Here is a 25,644-nt window from a genome sequence, read left to right on the forward strand (position 1 = left end):
CCCTCACCGTTATTCATAGTCAACTCAGCTGTGTGATCTCATAAACTGATAACACAGACGGCCTGTGTAAGATTTTATCCACACATCCCTTTCTGCTTGTTAAATGTATACTCTGCCTTTGTCATTAAAAACATTTTGCACATATAAAAAAACAATCATATCAGTAGCTGAATTTTATTTTACATGCAGAGGGTCATCTCATGAGGGCAGCCATTTTGGGATCACATGGCTCTGCTACTGCTTTTTTAAATCTCTGTAACGTCCCTTGGTCCCTTTTGCCTGCAGAATAATTGAACTATTTCCCCATCAGCGTTGTTTAAAATAATTTCCACAAAACTTTCATGGCCCAGAATATTTTGTTGTATGAATATCTGAACATGCAATAGACTAAATCAAAATAAAGAACAGAGCCTCTGCTTTTAAACTAAATACATCTTGGTTACTGATGTAGCCCTTGTTCCCTGATGGAGGGAACAAAGAAGTTATGTCAAAAAGACTGACAAATGGGGTCTTACTTGGGAGTCCACCCCTGAGTTTTAGAAAAATTAGAATTTTTCAATAGAATTGGCGAGTGGAATTTGCATGCCGAGTCACTTCCCGTACATACAGGTACAGTGGGGCTGATGGAAGGAGGTTTTTACTCAAAATCTCATGATACATGGCCCCATTCATTCTTTCCTTTACACGGATCAGTCGTCCTGGTCCCTCTGCAGAAAAACAGCCCCAAAGCATGATGTTTCTACCCCCATGCTTCACAGTAGGTTTGTTTTTCTTTGGATGCAACTCAGCATTCTTTCTCCTCCAAACACGACAAGTTGAGTTTTTACCAAAAAGTTCTATTTTGGTTTCATCAGACCATATGACATTTTCCCATTCCTCTTCTGGATCATCCAAAAGCTCTCTTGCAAACTTCAGACGGGCCCGGACATGTACTGGCTTAAGCAGGGGGGCACGTCTGGCACTGCAGGATTTGAGTCCCTGGTGGCGTAGTGTGTTACTGATGGTAGCCTTTGTTACTTTGGTCCCAGCTCTCTGCATGTCATTCACTAGGTCCCCCCGTGTGGTTCTGGGATTTTTGCTCACCGTTCTTGTGATCATTTTGACCCCATGGGGTGAGATCTTGTGTGGAGCCCCAGATCGAGGGAGATTATCAGTGGTCTTGTATGTCTGCTGCTTACTTGTTGCAGATTCAGTCTTCCCAGCCTGGTGCAGGTCTACAATTTTGTTTCTGGTGTCCTTTAACAGCTCTTTGGTCTTGGCCATAGTGGAGTTTGGAGTCTGACTGTTTGAGGTTGTGGACACGTGTCTTTTATACTGATAACGAGTTCAAACAGGTGCCATTAATACAGGTAACGAGTAGAGGACAGAGGAGCCTCTAAAAGTTACAGGTCTGTGAGAGCCAGAAATCTTGCTTTTTTTGTAGGTGACCAAATACTTATTTTCCACAATAATTTGCAAATAAATTATTTAAAAATCAGACAATAAGATTTTCTGAATGTTAGTCCCCCATGCCAACAGGATGGAAGGGACAGGGCTTACCATGGAGATTGTCATAGCTGCTGTTCCTTTTACATGTTATTTCACGGGAAGAGTTCTTTGGTTCTCAATTCAGCCATGGCCAGTATTATTAATGCTGGGGGAGCGTACCTAGTCCAATAGAGAGAGATGCTACAGAGGCCACATCCTACCCATAGGGAGGAACAAGTGGAAATACACATATGGACTGACCCATGGGGCAATGCTACATATGGAAAGATCTCTGCATTAGCTCCTGCATAGACAGGGATGGAACTACTACAGATGCAGAGACGGGGCAGAGCAGAATCTGCCCTGGGAAAGACAGGGAAACCATGGAAGAATAGACATATAGGATTACCAAGGGGAATCACGACATATGGGGCATCTAGTCCAGTACAGGGGCTGACCGAGCAGGCATGCACTCAAGTACTGGGCCTGGCGTCGGACACCTCTGCTGTGTTTGACTGCCGAAGAATGCTAAGAGGAATCTCAATCAAGGGTTCGCCAAGTGGGGAACTCACCTGAAGAGCAAAGAAGGCATTTGTATCCCCTCTTAGAGGGGAATGACACTGCAAGCGAGACACTGAGCCAGCCTTCCCACACATTACATGTTTGTACCCAACACATGGGAAGAAACCGGCTCCACCCAGAGATTGTAGAATCTCATGAAGGTATTAGATGTCACCCAGCCCGCAGCTCTGCAGATATCTGCCAAAGCCCAGGAGACAACACTCTTTGAGTGAGCACTCACTCCAAGGAGGCACGGCTCACCTTGGGATTGGTACACCAATGCGATGGCATCCAGTGGGCCAACCTCTGTTTGGAGACAGCCTTTTCCTTTTCCTGACCTCCAAAGTGGACAAAGAGCTGCTCAGATCTTCTGAAGCTCTGCATGCGGTCCACGTAAACATCTAGGGCACAAACGGGACACAGCAACACAAGGGCAGTGCTTGCAAGTTCACCACCTGGTCCCTAAAAGAAGTGGTGGGAACTTTGGGCACATATCCGGGCCAGGGTATCGGGTCTCAGGTCTCCGAACTTGAGGCACGATTCGCTGACAGTAAATGCCTGCCGGTCCCCCACCCTCTTAATGGAAGTGAGCGCGGTCAGGGGCACTGTCTTTAGAGACAGGATCTTAAGCTCAACTGACTAAATCATCTAAATGGGAGCTCTCTGCTGATCAGAAAGGACCACAAAGAGATGAGGTGGTGGCACTTTGCGGGGACAAGTGCTTCACAATTGCACGCACCACCTGAGGAATCTCCACGTACCTCTGATGTGGGGAAGTGAGAGGAGGCTGCAAAGTGGCCTCGAGCAGTTAAAGGTGCCTTCCATGACTTCTGAACCTATGTGTTGCATCCAGGAACCAATCATCCAACAGCGAGAGCTCAGAACAAGGTGGAGGGTTTCACACCGACTCATGAGCGACCACGCCCAAAGGGAGAAGCTCAACTTCATCTTCCTCTGCAGAGGACAATACTCTCAACATCTGACCCGTGGGGACTGGCACGGCAGAAACGTTCCCACTTTAACCTTCAGCTCTCCCAGAGTGTTAACCATGCTTGAGGCTCTGCATTGTGCCATCAGACAGGACTCTAGTCTACATGAGGAAGAAGAATCTCGACCACAGTGTCGGCACCATGTTCTCACATTGATGCAGACATGAAACATCCATGAACAGCGTCTCAGCATGCTTTTGGCCAGAGGAAAAATTGTGTTTTTTTTAAGACTACAACGTGCATAAGCAATGCTTTTATCGCTTGTTTCTGCTCCTTTTCCCCGTGTTTGATAGCACCCACCTACCGTACAACATTGAAAACATGGAAAGCCAGAAAATTCCATCAGTGGCGTGGAAGCTTGAGCGAGGGATATCTGCAGGTCGGAGTAATGGGTATGCCGAAAGGTGAATTGCTACAACAGAAACTAACCCCTAACCCTTCCCCACGCCCATTACTTTAACCTGCAGATACCCACACTTGGGAAGTGTTATCTCATAAATTATGGAAAATTCTGCCAATGGCAGGGAAAGAGTTAATCATGTCATTCTGCGAAAAGTGAGTGGGTTTTCATTTGCTAACGTTTGTGTTTGCTTGATGCTGCATCCACACCACTAGGTGATAGCATGTGTCCAAAACAACTCAGTACAACTAAAAATACCTTTAAGAAAAAGCTAATGTTTGTCAAAACAGGCTTAAAGGTTTGCATGCATGTATAAGACTGTGTTTTATAGTTTTTATAAAGTTAATGCTTTCAGAAAGCTGAAAAACAGCTTTCATAACAGTGCCAGACTGCTCCCTTTACTAGTCCACTTTGTTTTCTTTCTGGTCCTGTAAATGTCATTTGTAAATCATGCTGCCAAGAGATGCTGTTCTTGACTCTTGAAGGAATCCAACCAAAACCTTCCTATAAATACATTTTTCTTGTGGGGTGAGCCACTGTATAAATTAATAATTCCTTCAACGAAGTTAAAGCAAAACAGGTTTGCCATGGAAAATACACTGTTGAGGTATAAAACCCTCATGAGAGTTTTAAAAATGTGTGATGTAATGTTTTGCTTCAAATGCAAATGTCTATCCACCAAAACAGGGACTTTCGCTTCAGCTGAAAGGTATCGCAGTAAACCACACTGGTGTTGAGGTGTAAAATATGTATTGTAGCAACTCCTGATTTCATCAAGTACAACATGTTCCAGGATCAGCATCTTTGTTGATCCTGGAACAACATTCCAAACAACCAATCAGATTTGAGGGGCAAGTTTACAGTTTATGTTTTTCAGCTTACAACCAGGGTTAGGTGCTTCTACATCAGTGTTATTCACCTACCATATCCCTCTGATTTTAGGGATAACTTATGGGTAGGGTTAGGTTTATGGGTAGGATATAAAACAGGAATGTTGTTCCAGGATCGACAAAATATGTTGACCCAGGAACACGTCTAACTCGGCAAAATCAGGATGTGCAGTGCATGACCTACTTTTCAGTGGCTGTTCATAATATGTTCATTGGACTCAACATGTATTGTTTCCTTGAAGGAATAGTTCATCTAAAAGTTTGATTACTGTCATCATTTTACATTATACATTGCCCATGATAAAAAAGCAAAAGTCTTTTTAAAAAATCTAAATGGAAAAGTCTTTGTGTTCTCATTGGTTTCATATGCTTTTGATTTAATTAAATGTATTTAAGATTTAAATGTAATGACTGTTATGTAACCATAAAGTACAAAGTAATAACATGTTTTCCTCCACATTGAATACATGAGTGTACACATCTCAACACGTTTTTAAATATATTTTCTAAGATTTCTTTCTTTTTTTTTTTTTTTACAAATACCATTATTTAATAATTTCATTCATTTTATTTTAAGTAAACACTAAAAAAACACCAATATTACAATATAAGTTAAGAATAATAGACTATTATATATAGACACTCACACCCTAATGAAGGCTTGACGCCGAAACGCGTAGGTGTATTTGTCACCTGTTTTGAAATGAATACTGCCATGATATATTAAAGGCTTTTTAATTCTTTCTACATTACCCGAGTGCCTTGGAAATTCTAAAAATTTTTGAGTTTGCACTATCCCTTATATCCAAAGAGCACCGAAATAAGGAATTCACACCCCGTGCAGCATTCTTTTGCATTCTTTGTTTTGACGAATATAGACTATATTGCTAAACGTATAGGGAAGCCCACCCCTTCAAATCATGCTCCCAACCTCTGATGTGGGGAAGTGAGAGGAGGCTGCAAAGTGGCCTCGAGCAGTTAAAGGTGCCTTCCATGACTTCTGAACCTAGTGTTGCATCCAGGAACCAATCATCCAACAGCAAGAGCTCAGAACAAGGTGGAGGGTTTCACACCGACTCATGAGCGACCACGCCCAAAGGGAGAAGCTCAACTTCATCTTCCTCTGCAGAGGACAATACTCTCAACATCTGACCCGTGGGGACTGGCACGGCAGAAACGTTCCCACTTTAACCTTCAGCTCTCCCAGAGTGTTAACCATGCTTGAGGCTCTGCATTGTGCCATCAGACAGGACTCTAGTCTACATGAGGAAGAAGAATCTCGACCACAGTGTCGGCACCATGTTCTCGCATTGATGCAGGCATGAAACATCCATGAACAGCGTCTCAGCATGCTTTTGGCCAGAGGAAAAATTTTGTTTTTTTAAGACTACAACGTGCATAAGCAATGCTTTTATCGCTTGTTTCTGCTCCTTTTCCCCGTGTTTGATAGCACCCACCTACCGTACAACATTGAAAACGCGGAAAGCCAGAAAATTCCATCAGTGGCGTGGAAGCTTGAGCGAGGGATATCTGCAGGTCGGAGTAATGGGTCTGCCGAAAGGTGAATTGCTACAACAGAAACTAACCCCTAACCCTTCCCCACGCCCATTACTTTAACCTGCAGATACCCACACTTGGGAAGTGTTATCTCATAAATTATGGAAAATTCTGCTTAAAAAATCTAAATGGAAAAGTCTTTGTGTTCTCATTGGTTTCATATGCTTTTGATTTAATTAAATGTATTTAAGATTTAAATGTAATGACTGTTATGTAACCATAAAGTACAAAGTAATAACATGTTTTCCTCCACATTGAATACATGAGTGTACACATCTCAACACGTTTTTAAATATATTTTTTCAAATCATTGAATTCAGGTGTGGCCACATTTATTTATTTGTTTGTTTGTTTAATTTTACTAAATGGTCTTTTGTGCTATCATCCACACATGCGTTGATAACATAACTGCAAAATAGTAATAGCCTAGTTAACAATTACTTGTTTACATAGGATATGATGTATTTTATGTATTTTATTTAAGCACCTAAAAACTTACCAGTTTGACAGAATTTTCTAAATTAAATTGATATGATCAGTCAAACTAACTGTACTTAAAATGTTCTTATATTGAAAATGTAAATTTTCTGTCATCTTTTGGAATATCTGAAAGCCAGGTTTACCTAATATATGTCATTATTAGCAGAACACATTTTACATTTTTTAATTCAAGAAGGTCCTCTTGATTCTAACGTGCATGTACTTGGCCTTATGAAAAAGTTCTTGTAATTGTTTAACTATAGCATTTGTTACATAAGGAGGTAAGACCATTGGTGACTCATCAGTACATTTCTGAGGCCAATGTTAACCTTATATATATATATATATATATATATATATATATATATATATATATATATATATATATATATATATATATATATATATATATATATATATATATATATATATAGCATTTGTAATAAAAAAATAGCAACATACACGTTTAGAAACTATAGCTACAACACGACACAGTTATAATATAAATCTTCAGTGAAAATCTATTCCCTTAACAGATATAAGATTATATCTTAACAGATTTATTAATTTAGTCAAGTTTTAGTAAAAATGTACCACACTAAATACTGTTTAAAAAGCTGTCTAGTTTACAGTATGTTGGGGCAGAATGATGTTTTCTCTTTTCATCAGTCTTTTTAGTTAATGTGGCTGTTCTAGGTCACGTTCGACTTTCTCCATAGCGTTTTAAAGCAGTAAATTCTCAATATGCATTTTATCAACAGCGGCACGATAGGAAATGCTGGCGCAAATTGTAATTTTACATTTTAACAGTTTTGGCGCAGAGTATACGGTTATTTGCACGTCACTTGCAAACAATTATAAACTGGGTTTCAGTCATATTGTGCAGATAACTGGTCCGTTCAGTTTGTACGGGAACTTAGTGCTTACAAAACCTCTGAATGCGCGACTTATATTATTAATTAATAACCTGATTCTATGTTTCCATTAACCATGGTAGGCTATAAATATTGGTGGGTACTATGCTCCTGCTACTAAATATTCCACGGTCAACTGTTAGTGTTACTATAACAAAGTGGAAGCAATAGGGAACAACAGCAACTCAGCCATGAAATGGAAGGCCACGTAAAATCACAGAGCGGGGTCAGCGCATGCTGAGGCGCACAGTGCTGTACAATAGCTACAGACCTCCAAACTTCATGTGGCCTTCAGATTAGCTCAAGTACAGTGAATAGAGAGCTTCATGGAATGGGTTTCTATGGCCGAGCAGCTGCATCAAAGCAATGCAAAGCGTCGGATGCAGTGGTGTAAAGCACGCCGCCACTGGACTCTAGAGCAGTAGAGACGTGTTTTCTGGAGAGACCAATCATGCTTCTCTATCTGGCAATCCGATGGACGAGTCTGGGTTTGCCAGGAGAACGGTACTTGCCTGACTGCATTGTGCCAAGTGTAAAGTTTGGTGGAGGGGGGATTATGTGGTGGGGTTGTTTTTGAAGGGTTGGCCCCTTAGTTCCAGTGAAAGGAACTCTTAATGCTTCAGCATACCAAGACATTTTGGACAATTTCATGCTCCCAACTTTGTGGGAACAGTTTGGGGATGGCCCCTTCCTGTTCCAACATGACTGCACACTAGTGCACAAAGTAAGGTCCATAAAGACATGGATGAGCGAGTTTGGTGTGGAGGAACTTGACTGGCCTGCACAGAGTCCTGACCTCAACTCGATAGAACACCTTTGGGATGAATTAGAGCGGAGATGCGAGCCAGGCCTTCTCGTCCAACATCAGTGCCTGACCTCACAAATGCGCTTCTAGAATAATGGTCAAAAATTCCCATAAACACACTCCTAAACCTTGTGGAAAGTCTTCCCAGAAGAGTTGAAGCTGTTATAGCTGCAAAGGGTGGGCCAACTCCATATTAAACACCACGGATTAAGAAACTTTTGGCAACATTAAAAATTATACATGAATTATTTAAAAATACCAATGACGCCTTAAGTTTGTCTTTTCTTTCTTTTTTCTTCTTATGATCAGTTCTATCACCCTGAAATATTTGACTTTATGCCCCTAAAAAGTTTGAGCTTAAGAGCCACAATCCATTTTTTTTCTAAGAGAGCACATTCGCAATCACATACTCTTTTGTTTTCCACAGAAGAAAGGCTGTAGAATGACGTGAGGGTTTACATGATGACATAAGTTTCCTTTTCGGGTGAACTATGCCTTTAGGTGTCTTGTCAGTACTTGTATTTGAGTGCTTGTATGCCTTTAAGTGTATGTTCATGTAATCCATGTGTCTGTTCAACAGCAGCCGTTTAGCCAGCGGGTCACGTGACATGCGAGTTTGTGCGGAAGGAGTTTCAGGAGGAGAGGGGAGAGAGGGAGCGGAGGAACAAATGTGAAACACACGTCCTGGCGGGACACACTGGCTAGGCCGTGGTTCGTTTGAGAGCCAGCAGTGATGGCAACATAGATCCAACTCTCTTTTACAGCCACTAAACAGTAACCAGTCCTTCTACTGCTAACCTCTGCCAACTCTGGGCCCAGTCTCTGATTAAAACCAAAGGCTAAGTAACACAGCATATCTGCCATACCTTTCCCAGATCCACATGAGTGAATCATATGACACATATGGTGGATTTGGCCGAGTACACCGGAACAGGAGAGGAATTCAAACAGTGTGATACATGCATTACGACATGTTGTTGCACATGTGGTGTGTGATAATATCGTTGGTCGTAATGTAAGTTAAGTCGCTCACACGTCTCAGCTCTCAGGCTGTGTTTAGACTTTAGGTTGTGTCTAAAGCCACCTGCAGTATGTATCTGTTGGTTTATATCTAAAGGTTGTGTTTAGCTGCAGTATGCATCTATTGGTTTTTCCCTTCAGGCACTATTACATGAAATTTGCTGACTCGTCTTTTTGTCCACAGTGGGCAGTAAATAGGTAGGAATAGCATTAGTCTATTGTTGCCTGACAAGATTGTGTTTGTAAATGAAATTAAAAAATGCGTTCTGTGTTGCATTTGCTGTTTGTATTACTTACATTTCAATTTTTAACTTTAAAAAAATGATATTTATAGAAAAATAAATATATCAATTTTCAGCATCATTATTTCAGGTCAGGTCATAATCCTACAAAAGTCATTCTAATATGCCGATTTGCTGTGCAATCTATTTATGTATAGTGATAGTTATCCAATAGTTTGAGGTATTCCAAATCTTAAAATGCTTAGAGAAAATGTTTATTTCGCAGATTGCCTCTAATGGTGTTATTTAGACACAAATTAATATACATGACCATCTGCTTTCACATTTTCTCTTTTGCAACTTCTTTCAGCTCAGTGAACCAAAACTCAAGCAGCTTTTCCTCATCTGACCTCATCATGCAAGTTCAAATGACAAAACTCTCAACTATTCCCAGGACATGACCTTCCCCATAAGTATAAATTATACTTTTACATCTTTAAAATCGGTATACTATTCGAATTTTAAATCAGTTTTCCTTAACATTTAGTTTACATTCTGGATGCCAGCTACAAGAAAGTTGATCGCCTTGCGTAAAACATGATAGCATGACCCATCTGGCTAAGCAATGGAGCTGGAATGCAGAGGTTCAATTAAACCATCTTCTCCCTTGACCACAGTGACAACCTCAATCTTTTACCTCAGTCAGAGAAGCATGAGAAATGGACGCGGTCCTCCACAGAAACCCTCTCTTCTGCTTTGCACTTAAAATCCCACAATCTGAGGTCTCTGCAATTATGTCATAAAGTTAACCACAGCTGACTTTTGCTAACTGAGCTTATAGTTTAATAGTGTGCTGGTTTTTTTACAGTCTTATCTGATTCAAAATGCATGTTTTTTTCAGAATATATATAGGGTGCGTCTCAATCAGCTCCCTATAGTTCAGTAGTCAGGGCACTGATCATGGATTTGGACATTTTAAGGGCTGTCTCAATCGCAGAATCCTTCCAGTGCACTGAAACGTTCGCTCTCTAAAAAGTCCCACAATGCACCTCAAAACCCAGGGTGCATCAATGCTCACTATGTTCCCTTAACAGAAAGTTCTGAAGTTCAGAAGTTTTTTTACACTGTTGTTTGAGGTCAATTTATGACGTTCACGTGCTTTTTACATTTAAAATCATCATAAGGAATACGTAATAGGCTATTTTCTACCCTGGCTTTGAGCCTAGCTCCTGGTACGCTCGTTTTTATGGCCATTGAAGACTTGGAAGTAAACGGTCACTGCTATGATTGGATAACAGTTTTGCATATTATAATAAGCTTCGGCTCCCTTACACGTGAGGAATTTTAAAAAAAACTTCCAATGTGGAGAAACGGCGACAAGAATGATTCGCCCACAGGGCTCGCAAAATGTCTTTATCAATCAAACACAATGATTTATCTCTCATCCACCCGTAATTATTTGGAATGTTAATTTGTATTACTTGGCCGGCCCGATCGGTGGATATAACTGCGAACTGTGCATAACTAACATACACACACACATGCGCGCGTGCACCCACAAGCCAAGTATTACGTGCATCAGCAAAACTTCACCTCAGATGTTCAAAACCGTGATTGTAATTTGAATCGCAGCACAATAAACCAACAACACCTCAAATACAAAGGATACTCCAGCCTGTGACAGTGTGGTAAGTTATGTTTAGTTAGACACGTACATAATCAGTAGATATCAAACGTAACAATGCAATACTATCACATAATTGTGTTGCTTCATTCCTGTCAGATCCAAAAGGCACAGCATCGTTTTTTAAAATCTCATCCTGTCTGTAAATCCAGTCTCTTGTTTACAAACGAATCCACAGTGAAATGAAGCGAACAAATGCAATGTCTTCCCCACGTGAGCTGGATCTTCAGTAAAAATAAAGTTCAACCATGCATTCCGGAGTAAGCTTATGGCATGTTTGAAACATGCTTTATTGCTTGGAAGTTCAATCCGGTTTAGCTCCACGTAGGCCTATCTATGTTATTTATCTATAACATGTCATGATATGCACAAGTCGGGGGGCGGGGCTACAAAATGAGGGGTTCTTTTTCTTCTTCGGTTAAGGCGGCATTTCACTGAACTCTGACGTCACAGGTAAGCACATGCATTCGCAGATCGATCGTTTTCTGAGCCAACTGTCAATAGAAGCTTTTCTTTGACTAACCAGGAAGTTTTAAGCTCTGAAACTTACAGGATATTATTATATTATAATGACCTTTTATATATCAAAAGCTCATGGGATTTCTCAATTCATGACCCCTTTAAATCAACTCACTACACTGTAAAAAATGTCAACCTACTTCAACTTAAAAACTTAAGTTAATTTGCTGCCTTAAATCTTTAAGTTAAAGCAACTTAAAAGCCATTTCAACTCACTATCTTAAATCTTGACCAGTGCGGAACTGCTCTCTTTAAGTTGATTTGACTTAACAATATTTGTTGTTTCAACTTGATAAATTAAGTTTAAAAAAAAATATATATATATATATATATATAGCTATATATAAATAGGGGCCCTCAATGTCTATGGTTACGGTCCATTCCACTTTTAGAGACCGATCATTGCCAGTAGGTTAGAACTTAAAATGATAAGTTCACTGAACTTTATTGTGCTCCTGTAATTTAGATTACATTAAACTGACTTACAATATTGAGTTGAATCTTGTATAACTTATATTAAAAAAGTTGAAATTGCTTAACTTATTTTGACGAGTTAAATTAACTTAAAAACATGTTGTCATAACTTATTGATCCTATAATAACGACTGTTAATGACATGCGATATCAGTCGTTATTTACATTTATCGATATGTTTTTAAAAATAGAAAGCATTATTTTATTATATTTCAGCATAAATATCGTTAGACAGGTAATGAAAACAACATACGTCTGAAATGTTACACATATGTAACAAGCAAAGTATTTATCAGAATGTGCTTTAAATAACATTACAAGTAATGTCAGAAAGGTATCAGCTCTGCTGTTGTTCATAAATACCAGTAATGATGATGTACAATGAGGACGTTGTCACATCGCCGGAAATAGAGTCATTAGTGTCCCAATATGTAGTGAGCCAACTGCCTTCCCCAGTGCCCGAATTCATGTACACGATATTCTGATTCATGAGCTCGGGAGCTAGGGAACTGATTGAGACGCGCCCATTAGCCTCAAGTCCATTTTCCTCAAATTCGTTCGCAAGTTATTTGAGAATGGTTTGACAAATTAACTTGAATTCCATAACTTTTTGTCGCCATGGTCTGAAGATGATCTAATATCATTTTCATGACATTTTCTGGACAATTCAAAATGGCGGAAAACATTTTGTGACCGAAAATTACTTAATATAGTGCAATAAGTACAAATTTGGACAGTTGGTGGTGCTACAGGGAATTAATTTAGAAACTCCAAATTTGCTGTGGTGACTCTATCTGTGTGACAAATTTAATAATTTTCCCACAAGTAATTCTATGGGCTGCCATAGACTCATAGAGTGTAAGAAGAAGAAGAAGAAGAAGAAGAAGAAGAAGAAGAGGAAGAAGAAGAAGAAGAAGAAGAAGAAGAAGAAGAAGAAGAAGAAGAAGAAGAAGAAGAAGAAGAAGAAGAAGAAGAAGAAGAAGAAGAAGAAGAAGAAGAAGAACACTAACGATTACAATAGGTGCCACAGCATCTTCGGTGCTTGCCCCCTAATAATAATTTACTGATCACAAAGCAACCATATATGTGGGCAGATGAGATTTAACAGCTGTTGTGTAGGGCAATATTTTCAAATGAACTACTCTATTCAGTCAAAGGAACTACTTTTTGGATCTTGACAGTTCCAGTTCACCATCCACTTTTGTTGTATGGAAAAAAGCAGAACATTCTGCTAAGCATCTGCTTTTGTGTTCCACGAAAAAAACTAAGTCAGGGGGTAAGTAATGACAGTTTTAACATTTAGATTAAATATTTTTGGTAACTAGGAGCATATCTATGATCAAAGGAAAAATTATTGGAAAAAGCATTTTACACAATCACATTTTAAATGGTTACCAATGTTGGTCGGGTTGCTTGTACTCCACATAGTGCAAATAAAAAGAATGCTGTGGTGGTTGGTTCTCATCATCAGCGTTTTAAAATACAATAAAGGCAAATCATTGTACTTTTAGAGCCTTTGCCCCACAGAGGAGGTTGGAGAAGTAAAGGTGCTGACAGATAGATGGCACATGATCCATTTCCTCCTGCGCCACAGAGATGCATTAGACTTTCTTTTCCAAGAACCCAGCATCCAATCTCACCAGGTGATTTATTTTAATAATCCACTAACTTCATAACAGAGCAGGATGCTTCTTCTCCAACTGCTGTGGTCCTCGATAATGTATGATATTAAAAATACTAGGACAGACGTACTCATTTTTAGTTATAAGAAATATAAAGGGGAAAATAAGGAATGATTTCTACAAGACATCGTCCAAAAACTCAACCACAAAAAGAGCATTTAGCATTTCCATGAATGTTATCATACTCACCTTCTCATTCTGAAATGTTATAACTGGAAATGGACATCTTTATCAACCTATTTTCCTACTAAAATGCTAAACAAGTAAAGGAGTTTGGCTGGTTAGTTTCAGCATTGAAAACATACATCATTTGGTGACCAAAAAAACAAAACCTATTGATGATTTCTTAGTGTCTGATTCTCCTGAATTTATTTAACAAACTTTATATTTTTTAAGTGTATTCTTTTTTTTCCCTTGTCTGCTGTCTTTACCATATCATACATAACAAATATGTTATATTGATAGGCTATATAGAAAATCTCAACTGCTTGGCTTTTAATTTGTTAAAACATAGCTATATTATCACACCGCTCTTTATGCAAAATGTATAGCTATATCTATACAGTGGCTTTGATTGCATGGATCATCAAAAAAGTTAAATATTGTATTGACCAGTTCTAATCTGCTAAATACAACTATAAGAAGATATTGAGAAATAATTTTCTGTAAAGCTTCTTTGAAATACAATGTGTATTGTGAAAAATGCTATACAAATAAATTTAAAATTTTGAATTTGTTTAGATGTAGGCTATTCTACCCTATGCATAAGGTTGGTTATATATAAATACTAGAATCAATAATAATAGGCCTAATAATAATAATTATTATTATTATGGTGACACTTTACAATATGTTTGCACTAATATGCATTAATTCATGCTTAACTACAGATAATCAAGAGTTAATGTATGACTCATGAAGAACTAAACCATTTATTAATGAATACTGCATCAGGAACTAATGGAGATTCTATATGATTAATAGATTAAGTAATATATGAATTGCTATTAATTAAATGTGTAATCATGTATTAATTCCCTAATAACATATTATATTAACTAATAGTGTAAATTAATGTGTTAATTTCCACAATGGGTTGAAGCCATGCATTTCAACTTCCAGATGTGTACTTTAATGAATCATTAGCTAATGATTTGCAAATGTGGGCCTACCATTATGTTATGACTTTACTTGTTGAGGCACATTATTGTTAACTAATTTAAAATCAATTCAAAACCCATAACCTCAGTGACATATTACTTAACAATTAGTTAATAGTCATTTGCCTCAACAAGTAAAGTAATAACATAATGATACCTTATTTTCTGTCAAATACATTGCTGGTCATGTGATGCCAGCATGGCGCTGCCCATGAGGGGGCGACCCGCTCCATGTTGAATAAAACAGCTTTTTGCTATGATTGGCTTCTTCTCAAATAATACAATAGCCCTATTTAATTGTATTTATTGTATATATACCAACATATTCTTCACATTAGGCGATACCGTCCACTACACGATTATACCGTCTATTGAGCTTATTAAACTTTTTAAACAAATAAACTTGACTCTGATTCTGGGCGGTTTTTTCATGTTTACCACCTGAGTGCATCAGAGTAACGGTACAACTGGAGTTCCCCGTCAAATGCTGATGAGAAGAACGAGCGGGCTGGTGGCCTTCTGTTGTCATGAGAGGATCTGCATTCACGCTTACCGTAGACTGTAGAGGAGGAGAGGGGGCTGGACAGGGAGGGTGAGAATGAGCCTATCTTCCCCAGTGCACTTTGCAGTCAGTCTGAAAGGGGAGGGGGGAAGGAGGGGGCAGCGTTCGCTGCTGGATCGCTTATCTGAGATCTCAAAGTCCGCCTTTCGCCCGTGCGCTCTCCCCTCTCCGCGGACCTGCCATGGATGTTACTCCTGGATGTGCATTCTTCATTATTTTCCTACACTTTCAGCACGCAGATACTCTTTACATCGGCAACAATATAGGTACGTGGAGAGGTTTTTATTGTCAGTATACTGGTTACTTTATGCAGAAGATACGGATCCGTTCGGATGTCCAGCTTTATGAAGCAGCAACTCATGTTTCAGCAACTTATACTTTTATAGAGATGAATGAGTTTCAAAGAGAATTTTACTGTCAGCGACGTTTTTCTTGAATGTGAGTGTCTGGAACTTTTCATGGCATCTGAGCTGAAAGATCTCTAACTTTTGTTACAAAAAAAAAAAAAAAAAAGAACGTCATGACAAAATGCATTTGATTATATTCGTGAAACTCAAAGGACCCGAAGCGCAAATATCCATGCGGCCTGTCAATAATGTAAAACAGCTGATGGATCGAGTGTCTTCTGATTGAAATATAACTGTCGCAAAATGCCGACATTGCTGTCAAGATGAGTACACAGAAGAGTAAATTAGACAGAAAAACCATGCACATTACTTTACTGTCAAATTAGATCAGCCATATCATATTACAGTGTTTACTTTGCTGTAAGCTGCTCTTTCCTGGTGAAGTGAAGGACACTTATGCATAGGATGCATAAACAGTGCAGCCAAATGTGTTGCTGCCTCTCTCATCAGTAAGAAAGGAATGCATGACACATTGCAAGGGGAAATGAGGTAAGATTTGGATACCCCTTATTCTGAAATAAAAATAAATAATAAAAAAAAACTATAAAATGTTTTGTCACGTGACCTTACAGATAGGTATTAGTATTAGTCATATTCAGCTGCACATACATTAGAAAAGTGACGAGTAGCCAATTTTTTATGCTAAAAAGCTAAAATATTTTTGCATGTCTGAATTAATTTCATGACAGGCGTACTGTCAAAGAAAATCTATGCGGTGCTAAAAAATATACATTTTGGAGAATTGCAAATTTACCTTTTTTCCCCTGTGGGGTGTGTCAGATGCTTTCGAGTATAAGCTGTGCCACCGCCTGAACTAGTGAACTGAATTTAGGAATACTAATATTTCTCTTTGAAATTCCTAAAGTGAGGACCGAATTACTTTAAATAATCTGAGTGAGTCCATCAAAATTTTTTTACAATATACAATAAATCAAGGGTTTTAAATCTTCTAATGACCGATTTATGGTCAAAATGAGCATCAAAACCCCACTCTGGAATCCAAGAAGTATTATTATTATCCTTGTACAAATGTTCATACTGAGGGGTATTTTCTCAACCTGTCCGTTGATATGACACAGCTTACCCCTAACAAGGAGCAACTTACCATTTTTTATGGCCCTATGATATAGGTGAAGCAGTCTGAAATATAATTTGATATTAGTTTTACATCTGCCTAATTTCTCCTTGCCTAGGGCACAACTTAAGCAAAAGGTGACACAACTTACCATCTCTCCTCAATTCAATGTTTCCATAGATAGAATATAGAATATATTTACACACGGAACTTTTTAAAGATGTTATTTTAAATAGGCTACACACTTTTCATGTTTTTGGATAACTGTGTAAGCTGATTTAGAGATTGGTTGAGTTTTGACTGTTGCTGGAAGCTTCTGGTGTGGACTGTGAAATCTATTGACTTTTTCTTGTTTACGTGCACATTTGAATGTTTGCACCTGCGTGTGTGCCCCTGGCAGATTCCCTGCAGCATGTCCTGAGGGAGTACGGGCTAGTGAGGCCGGTGAGCGTGGATGCAGACGGACGCTTCCTCTCCCACGCCGTCTCTGCCAGTCGATTGAGTGGGCAGGGGTCCCACCGGCGCAGGAGAAGGCAGGCCAACCAGCATGGAGAGACCAATGAGGAGACGAACTCTGAGCAGGAACACCTGAGGCACAAGGAGACCCTCTTTTATAACGTCACTGTTTTCGGACAGGAGTTTCACCTTCGCCTCAGGCTAAATTCCAGGCTCGTGGCCCCAGGAGCCAAAGTGGAGTGGCTTGAGGACGATAACCAAACGCACTCTGAGCCCTTGTTGCCCAGTGACTGTTTATATGTGGGTTATGTTACCAATGTGCAGGATACATCGGTGGCTATCAGCAACTGCGATGGCCTGGTAAGTTCTTTGCTCTATTGTATAAAGCATTAGTTCATGTAGGTTATAAGTCTCATATTCACCAACGCTGCGTTTATTTGATTAAAATAAATTAAAAACAGTAATATTGTATTTTTTAAATTCAAAATAACTGTTCCCTTTCAGTCGGTCACGTTCGACGTACGTCGGAACTGACCGACGAATTGGGATCTGATCTCAGAGACCAATCTACTTCGAGTGTATTAAAAACGAGCCAATGGAGATTGGCATGCGATCCACGCATTCCACGCACCGCCCCGCAGCGCGGGTATAAATAAGGAAGTGGAATGCTTGATCATTGCTTTCTACTTCGGAGCCGAACAGTGAATGTTTCCTGTTTCTACGAAGAGTGTTTTTGACGAGTCTCGTGAGAGGATCTGCTTCCAGTGCGGGTGTGACAGCGCGTCAGCGAGTGCCGCTTCAGACGGAGATCAGCTGTTGGTTCGCTGGGCGTTTCCTATTTCTGAGTGCACACACAGGCTTGCACCTTTGTACTGTGTGGTGCCGCGGTCATCTCCCTGAGTGCTTCAGCACGTTAAAAGAGCAGTTTCCTTTCTAAAAGAGCAACACGGTTTGACCCTGCGTCTTTTTCAAGATGTCATTCAAACCGTGTGTTTCTGGATGCGGTCGATATCTGTCCCCAGCTGACGGTCACGTTCGTTGTCTCACGTGTTTGGGCGTTCAGCACGCTGAGGCTGCGTTCGTGAATGACTCATGTTCCCATTGCGGGAACATGACCATCGCAGTTTTACGGTCCAGACTCCATTACCTCGAAAGAGGCGGAGCACCATTGCGCATCCCCCGATCTAGTGGTCCTCCCGCTGCAAAGCAGAGGGCTGCTACTTTGGCTGATGGCCTTGGTGGGGACCTGAGGGTTACTGTGAGGGCTTCCCCGACGGGTCAAACGGCTCCTCGGGCCCCTCCCCCCTCCGCTGCGCCGGTGGAGCTTCCAGAAGAGCGCGCTGGCCTCCCCCGGGAGGTCCCAGGCGTTTCTTTTGGGGCTCCGGCTGAGGACATGCTGTCGATTGCAGCATCGGGGGACGAGCTAATGGGCTCTGAGGATGAAGATTCGGCTGCGCTGCCCCCTTCGGGTGTGACAGCGTTGCCCGAGTCCGACCCAGAGCTTACGGCTATGCTTTCCCGGGCCGCCGCGAGTGTCGGGCTCGAGTGGAACCCTCCACCGTGTCCCGAACCCTCGCGGTTGGACGATTGGTTTCTCGGGACGGCCCGTGCTGGTTCTCAGCGCCCCGCCCCGGTTCCTTTCTTCCCGGAAGTGCATCAGGAGATCACGAAATCGTGGGTAGCGCCTTACAACGCTCGCTCACGGTCGACTGACTCCTCCGTCCTCACTACTCTCGATGGTGGTGCGGCTAAGGGCTACGTGGGAATCCCCTCAGTCGAGCGGTCTGTGGCGATGCAACTGTGTCCCAAGACCGCTGCGGACTGGCGGGGTGCCCCGCGTCTCCCCTCCCGGGCGTGTAAGTTCTCGTCCGGTCTCACGGGCAGGGCTTACACCGCCTGCGGGGAAGCCGCATCATCTCTGCATGCTATGGCGCTCCTGCAGGTCCACCAGGCCAAGGCGCTAAAGCAATTGCACGAGGGTAGTTCCGACCAGGGTGTTATGCAGGAACTGCGTGCGGCGACTGACCTCGCTCTCCGGGTAGACATGCGTGATTCCGACAAGGTCCGGTTTCTCAACGCCCCTGTCTGTCAGGCCGGCCTCTTTGGCGACGCCATCGAGAGCTTCGCCCAGCAGTTCTCGGTGGCCCAGAAGCAGACGGAGGCCATCAAAAACATCCTGCCCCGACGACCCGCTGCTGCCTCCACCCAGTCGTCGTCGGCAGCACCTCCGCCTGCTCGTCGCCGAGGGCGTCCCCCTGCGTCCGCCTCCGCCCCTGCGAAACCCAAGCAGCAGCCTCCACCGGGAAAGCAGGGTGCCGGACGTAAGGGAGGCGCCCAACCCGCTCAGGGCTCCGCTAAACCAGCCGGCAAGCGCAAGGGGAAGCGGCCCTGAGACGGGCAGCCCAGGGAAGACAGGAGCTGCTCTGAGGGAGATGATGTCCGCATCTTTCTCCCACCCCCCGGAGGAGGACCGGGGGGCCCCGACTGGTGTTACATCTCTGCCGCTGGCTCTCCGGAGTCCAGCGGCACCCACATTCTCAATAAAAGAGCAGTTTCTATTTTCCCTGGGCCCCAAGAGGGCCAGGTTGGCAGTGCGCGACGCCCCCGGGCCTTGCCACTCCTTTCCTCCCCTCTCCCCCTCGCCAGGGGGCAGCAGTGTGGGCACCGAGAACGCCCCCGGGCCTTCTCACCCACACTCTGCCCCGCCCTGGAATATTCGGACAACACTCCGGGCCGCCTCCGGGCCTCCCGAGTCGGGTCCGTCCATTCCACTTCGCTGCCCCACCCCGGGTACGTTTGTGGTGCCGTTGGTCCCGCTTGTACGGTCTCTGGGGGCTTGGCTTCAGCTCCCCAGGCCGTCTCGCTGGCTCATCCGTACCATCAGACTCGGCTACGCGATTCAGTTCGCTCGCCGGCCTCCCAAGTACAAGGGCATCCTCTTCACCTCAGTGCGGAGCAGCGATGCCCAGGTCTTGCGGTCAGAGATCGATGTCCTGCTGGCGAAGGACGCGATCGAGCCGGTTCCTCCAGCCGATATGAAGGCGGGGTTCTACAGCCCCTACTTCATTGTACCCAAGAAAGGGGGTGGGTTACGGCCAATCTTGGACCTGCGTATCCTGAATCGGGCCCTGCACAAGCTCCCGTTCCGGATGCTAACGCAGAAACGCATTTTCGAATGCATCCGTCCCCAAGATTGGTTTGCAGCGATCGACCTGAAGGACGCGTACTTTCATGTCTCTATCCTTCCTCGACACAGACCGTTCCTACGTTTTGCGTTCGAGGGGAAGGCATATCAGTACAAAGTCTTGCCCTTCGGGCTGTCCCTGTCGCCTCGCGTCTTCACGAAAGTCGCAGAGGCAGCCATTGTTCCGCTCAGAGAACGCGGCGTTCGCGTCCTCAACTATCTCGACGACTGGCTTATACTCGCCCAGTCTCGGGAGCAGTTGTGCGAACACAGGGACATGGTGCTCAGTCACCTCAGCCTGTTGGGCCTTCGGGTCAACCGAGAGAAGAGCAAACTCTGTCCCGCACAGAGGATCTCTTATCTCGGTATGGAGCTGGATTCGGTCAGCCAGACTGCGCGCCTCACGGAAGAGCGGGTCCGGTCGGTGTTGAACTGCTTGAATTCGTTCAAGAACAGGACGGCGGTCCCACTGAAATTTTTTCAGAGGCTCCTGGGGCATATGGCATCTGCAGCCGCGGTAACGCCGCTCGGATTGCTTCATATGAGACCGCTTCAACACTGGCTCCATGGCCGAGTCCCGAGGTGGGCGTGGCAGAGCGGCCAGTACCGGGTCCCAGTGACTCCTTACTGCCGCCAAACTTTCAGCCCATGGTCCGACGCTTCGTTTCTCCGGGCCGGGGTGCCCTTAGAACAAGTGTCCAGGCATGCTGTGCTCTTCACGGATGCCTCCTCCACGGGCTGGGGGGCCACGTACAACGGGCATGCAGTTTCAGGTCTGTGGACGGGACCTCAATTGCATTGGCATATCAATTGCCTCGAGTTGTTAGCGGTACACTTGGCACTGCGCCGCCTCAAGGGGCCGCTACGTGGCAAGCATGTACTGGTCCGTACGGACAACATTGCGGCCGTTGCGTACATCAACCGTCAGGGTGGTCTACGCTCCCGTTGCATGTTCCAACTCGCCCGCCACCTCCTCCTTTGGAGTCAGAAGCATCTGAGGTCGCTTCGTGCCATTCACATCCCAGGTGCGCTGAACCAGACAGCCGACGAGCTCTCTCGCCAGTCGACACCTCCGGGGGAGTGGCGACTCCATCCCCAGGCGGTCCAGCTGATATGGGACCTCTTCGGAGCCGCACAGGTAGACCTGTTTGCCTCTCCGGACTCGACCCATTGCCAGTGGTACTATTCCCTGTCCGGGGGCACCCTCGGCACGGATGCACTGGCGCACAGCTGGCCCCGGGACCTGCGCAAATATGCGTTTCCCCCAGTGAGCCTTCTTGCACAGACCCTGTGCAAGGTCAGGGAGGACGAGGAGCAGGTCTTGTTAGTTGCGCCCTACTGGCCCAACCGGACCTGGTTCCCAGAACTAACTCTCCTCGCGACAGCCCCTCCTTGGCCGATCCCCCTGAGGAGGGACCTTCTTTCTCAGGGACGGGGCACTCTATGGCACCCGCGTCCAGACCTCTGGAAACTCCATGTCTGGTCCCTGGACGGGACGCGGAGGTTCTAGGTGGTCTACCACAGGCAGTGGTAGACACCATCTCTTCTGCTAGAGCCCCCTCTACGAGGCGCCTCTACGCTTTGAAGTGGAACCTGTTCGTTGAATGGTGCTCTTCCCACCGGGAAGACCCCCGAAGGTGTTCGATTAGTGTCGTGCTTTCTTTCCTGCAAGATGGGCTGGAGCGAAGGCTGTCTCCCTCCACCCTCAAAGTGTACGTCGCAGCAATAGCGGCGTATCACGACGCAGTCGAAGGTAAGTCCGTAGGAAAGCACGACTTAATCGTCAGGTTCCTCAGAGGTGCGAGGAGGCTAAATCCTCCTCGTCCAAACTCGTTACCCTCTTGGGACTTAGCTCTAGTGCTCAGAGCACTTCAGAGCCCTCCCTTTGAGCCTTTGCAGTCTGTGGAGCTTAAAATCCTGTCAATGAAGACAGTGCTTCTGACGGCATTGGCCTCCATCAAGAGGGTAGGGGACCTGCATGCACTTTCGGTCAACGAATCGTGCCTAGAATTCGGGCCGGCCAACTCTCACGTTGTCCTGAGACCCCGGCCTGGATACGTGCCCAAGGTTCCTACCACTCCCTTCCGGGACCAGGTAGTGAACCTGCAAGCGCTGCCTTCGGAGGAGGCAGACCCAGCCCAGGCTTTGTTATGTCCCGTCCGCGCTCTCCGCGCTTACGTCGACCGGACTCAAAGCTTTCGGACCTCAGAGCAACTCTTCGTCTGTTACGGAGGCCAGCAGAAGGGAAAGGCTGTCTCCAAGCAGAGGTTGGCCCACTGGATAGTGGATGCTATCGTCTTGGCTTACCAGTCCCAAGACGTGCCTTGCCCGTTCGGGTTGCGAGCTCACTCAACAAGGAGTGTTGCTTCTTCCTGGGCGCTGGCTCAAGGCGCCTCGCTGACAGATATATGTAGAGCTGCGGGCTGGGCGACACCTAACACGTTCGCTAGATTCTATAGCCTCCGTGTAGAGCCGGTATCTTCCCGCATCCTCGCCCCCAGTGGCCAGTAGCGCTAAGTGCCCGTTCTAAGTGTCGGCTTGCAACGCCACTCCCGCCCTCTGGGCCGGATACGTGCGTCTATTTTTCTCCAGTTGTGTTCCCCGGAAACGGCTAACCCTGTCGAGCTCCTCCGTCACCCCTGCGGTGCCAGACGTTGCGGCCGTCTGACGCCAGGCCTGCACCCGTATGCTTGTGAAACGTGTGTGTAGGCTGGGTTCCATATGTAGCGGTCCCCTCACGGCTACCCCATATGTGTATTCTTCCACGGTACCAGCTGCCCTACTCGGCTAGCCCCGTGTCTTTCCCTTGACAGAGCCCGCTCTGTCGTCTCTGGGCGTGTTCTTTCCCCCCTGGGACCAGGCTGGAACCACCCCAGAGACTGCCATATGTTGCACTACCCTGCCAGGTTAGTCCTTATGTGTATTCTGCCACCTAGCCTTCTACTGAAGGACGTGGCTCCGCAGCGTACCATCTCCCGAGACGGGCACGCTTTCCCAGCGTTATCCAATAGTCACACTGAGTGGGTCTTGCAGAAACAGCAGTGACTGACCTCCCTGCTTGGAGCCCTGACTTCCGTACCATCTAAGACGGTCCAGTGCGCTCAAGCAGGACGCTGGAAGGGCCAGCGCCCTGGCGTTTTGGTAGGGATCCCAATTCGTCGGTCAGTTCCGACGTACGTCGAACGTGACCGACTGAAAGGGAACGTCTCGGTTACGTATGTAACCCTCGTTCCCTGAAGGAGGGAACGGAGACGTACGTCCCGTCGCCAGGTGCTGTGCTTCCGCTAGGGGGCCGAGTCACTAGTTCGGCTCCTCAGCAGAAAAAAGCAATGATCAAGCATTCCACTTCCTTATTTATACCCGCGCTGCGGGGCGGTGCGTGGAATGCGTGGATCGCATGCCAATCTCCATTGGCTCGTTTTTAATACACTCGAAGTAGATTGGTCTCTGAGATCAGATCCCAATTCGTCGGTCAGTTCCGACGTACGTCTCCGTTCCCTCCTTCAGGGAACGAGGGTTACATACGTAACCGAGACGTTTTCTGTTTTAAAATATTTTCAAATATAATTTATTGGCAAAGCTGAATTGTCAGCATCATTACTACAGTCATTATTTCAGAAATCATTCTAATATACCGAATTACTGGTCAAGAAACATTTCTATTATTTTTCAATGTAAAAATGTTGTGATGCTTAATATTTTTTTTGTGGAAACTGTACCTTTTTTCCAGGATTCGTTGATGAATAAATAAAGTTATGTATATATATATATTTTTTTTTTTTTTGTCGCTTTTGATCAATTTAATGCATCCTTAATGAATACAAGTATTATAAATTTGTTTAATCTTACCCCCAAACATTTGAATGGTAGTGTATCACAGTTTTCACAAAAATATAAAGCTGAAAAAACTGCAGCAAAGAGAAATGTTTTTGATTTCTGAAGGATCAGTAATCATTCTGTGACACTGAAGACTGGAGTAATGGCTATTATTTTTAATCAAATAAATGCAGCCTTGGTGAGCATAAGGGGCATATTATGAATTATTTTATGAATAAAAAATTATTTAAAAATATTTAAAAGCTCATCTGAAAGTAACGATTAAGATTATGTTCAAATGTATTCAAGGAAAACGTATTAATATTATTACACAACATTTTTAGAGTATTACACAATTTTTAGAGTCCTGAGAACATCAGTAATATCTAAAGTTTTATTAAAAAATGACGTTTTCAATTGAAAACTATTTCTAAGGAATTGGCACGTGTTCTGAACTATAATTTTAAATCACAGACTTTTATGGCATTTGCTCATGTACAAATAGAGCACCGTGCTTTCAGTGAAGGCTGTAAAGGTAGTAATTATTCAGATCAGTTGTATACTATCTTAACCGCTGTTATCTGTGTTGAAGAGGCTATTTAGCGACTTACTATTGGATGTCCGCCAGAGGTCCTTCCTGCTGAGTTTCTGTGCGTGCTTGAGCGCTGACTGGCATGGTTAATGCTACTGAAAGAAGGCTGCCAGTTGCAACTTATTGACATCACAAGAGTGCATGCTGTACATTGTGTTTATATACCAAATAACATCACTTTACAGAGGGACGACATCAAGTATTTGCTACCATTCTCCACCGTCAAACAGTTCTCCTCACAAATCGACCTTGACAAGCTATTCAGCCTTGGCTGTTGTCCATGAATTAGAAATTGACATAGATATTATTCATGTGTTTATATCTTGGATGAAATTGAAGGAATTCTCATACCCTTTAGTGGTATGAATGTGGAAGAAATGGGTTGAAAAGTCATTATTTATGTAACGGAGGCCAGCTAGTGAGAGCTGTTGAGGCAAAACCTCATTCTTCTGCCCTTAAGAAGCGCACTAGCGACTGACGCTAGAGAGTGTGGTCTTTAGCGTCCTTGTTAGCGTGCCCGCCTCCTTTGCCGCTCCTGGATGGGAGTGAGATTTAGGGGGGTGAGTGTAATGGAGGCCAGCTAGTGAGAGCTGTGAAGGTAAAACCTCACCCCCAAGAGGTGCATTAGGGACTAGCGTCCTTGTTAGCGCACACGCCTCCCATGCCGGAGACCCGGATTCGAGGCCAATACAGAACTGGGCGTGTGACATTGGTGCCATGACCCAGATG

At 43.9% G+C, this 25,644-nt stretch overlaps 1 protein-coding gene across 2 annotated transcripts in view; it reads left to right on the plus strand.

Annotated features, from left to right (window-relative positions):
- Positions 1–15,380: 15,380 nt before the first annotated feature.
- The window catches only part of adamts2a (ADAM metallopeptidase with thrombospondin type 1 motif, 2a), a 124,171-nt gene continuing 113,907 nt past the window's right edge, over positions 15,381–25,644 (plus strand). The window contains exons 1-2 of one of the 2 annotated variants that reach the window (XM_079835547.1): positions 15,381–15,651; positions 17,268–17,683. In XM_079835547.1, coding sequence (XP_079691673.1) covers positions 15,567–15,651; positions 17,268–17,683 — 501 coding nt within the window. In that variant the 5' untranslated portion in view covers positions 15,381–15,566. The remainder of the gene's footprint in view (positions 15,652–17,267; positions 17,684–25,644) is intronic. The other variant, XM_079835548.1, reaches the window with a different exon arrangement.

This window comes from Gobio gobio (genome assembly GCF_949357685.1).
Source record: "Gobio gobio genome assembly, chromosome: 14".
NCBI lineage: Eukaryota > Metazoa > Chordata > Actinopteri > Cypriniformes > Gobionidae > Gobio > Gobio gobio.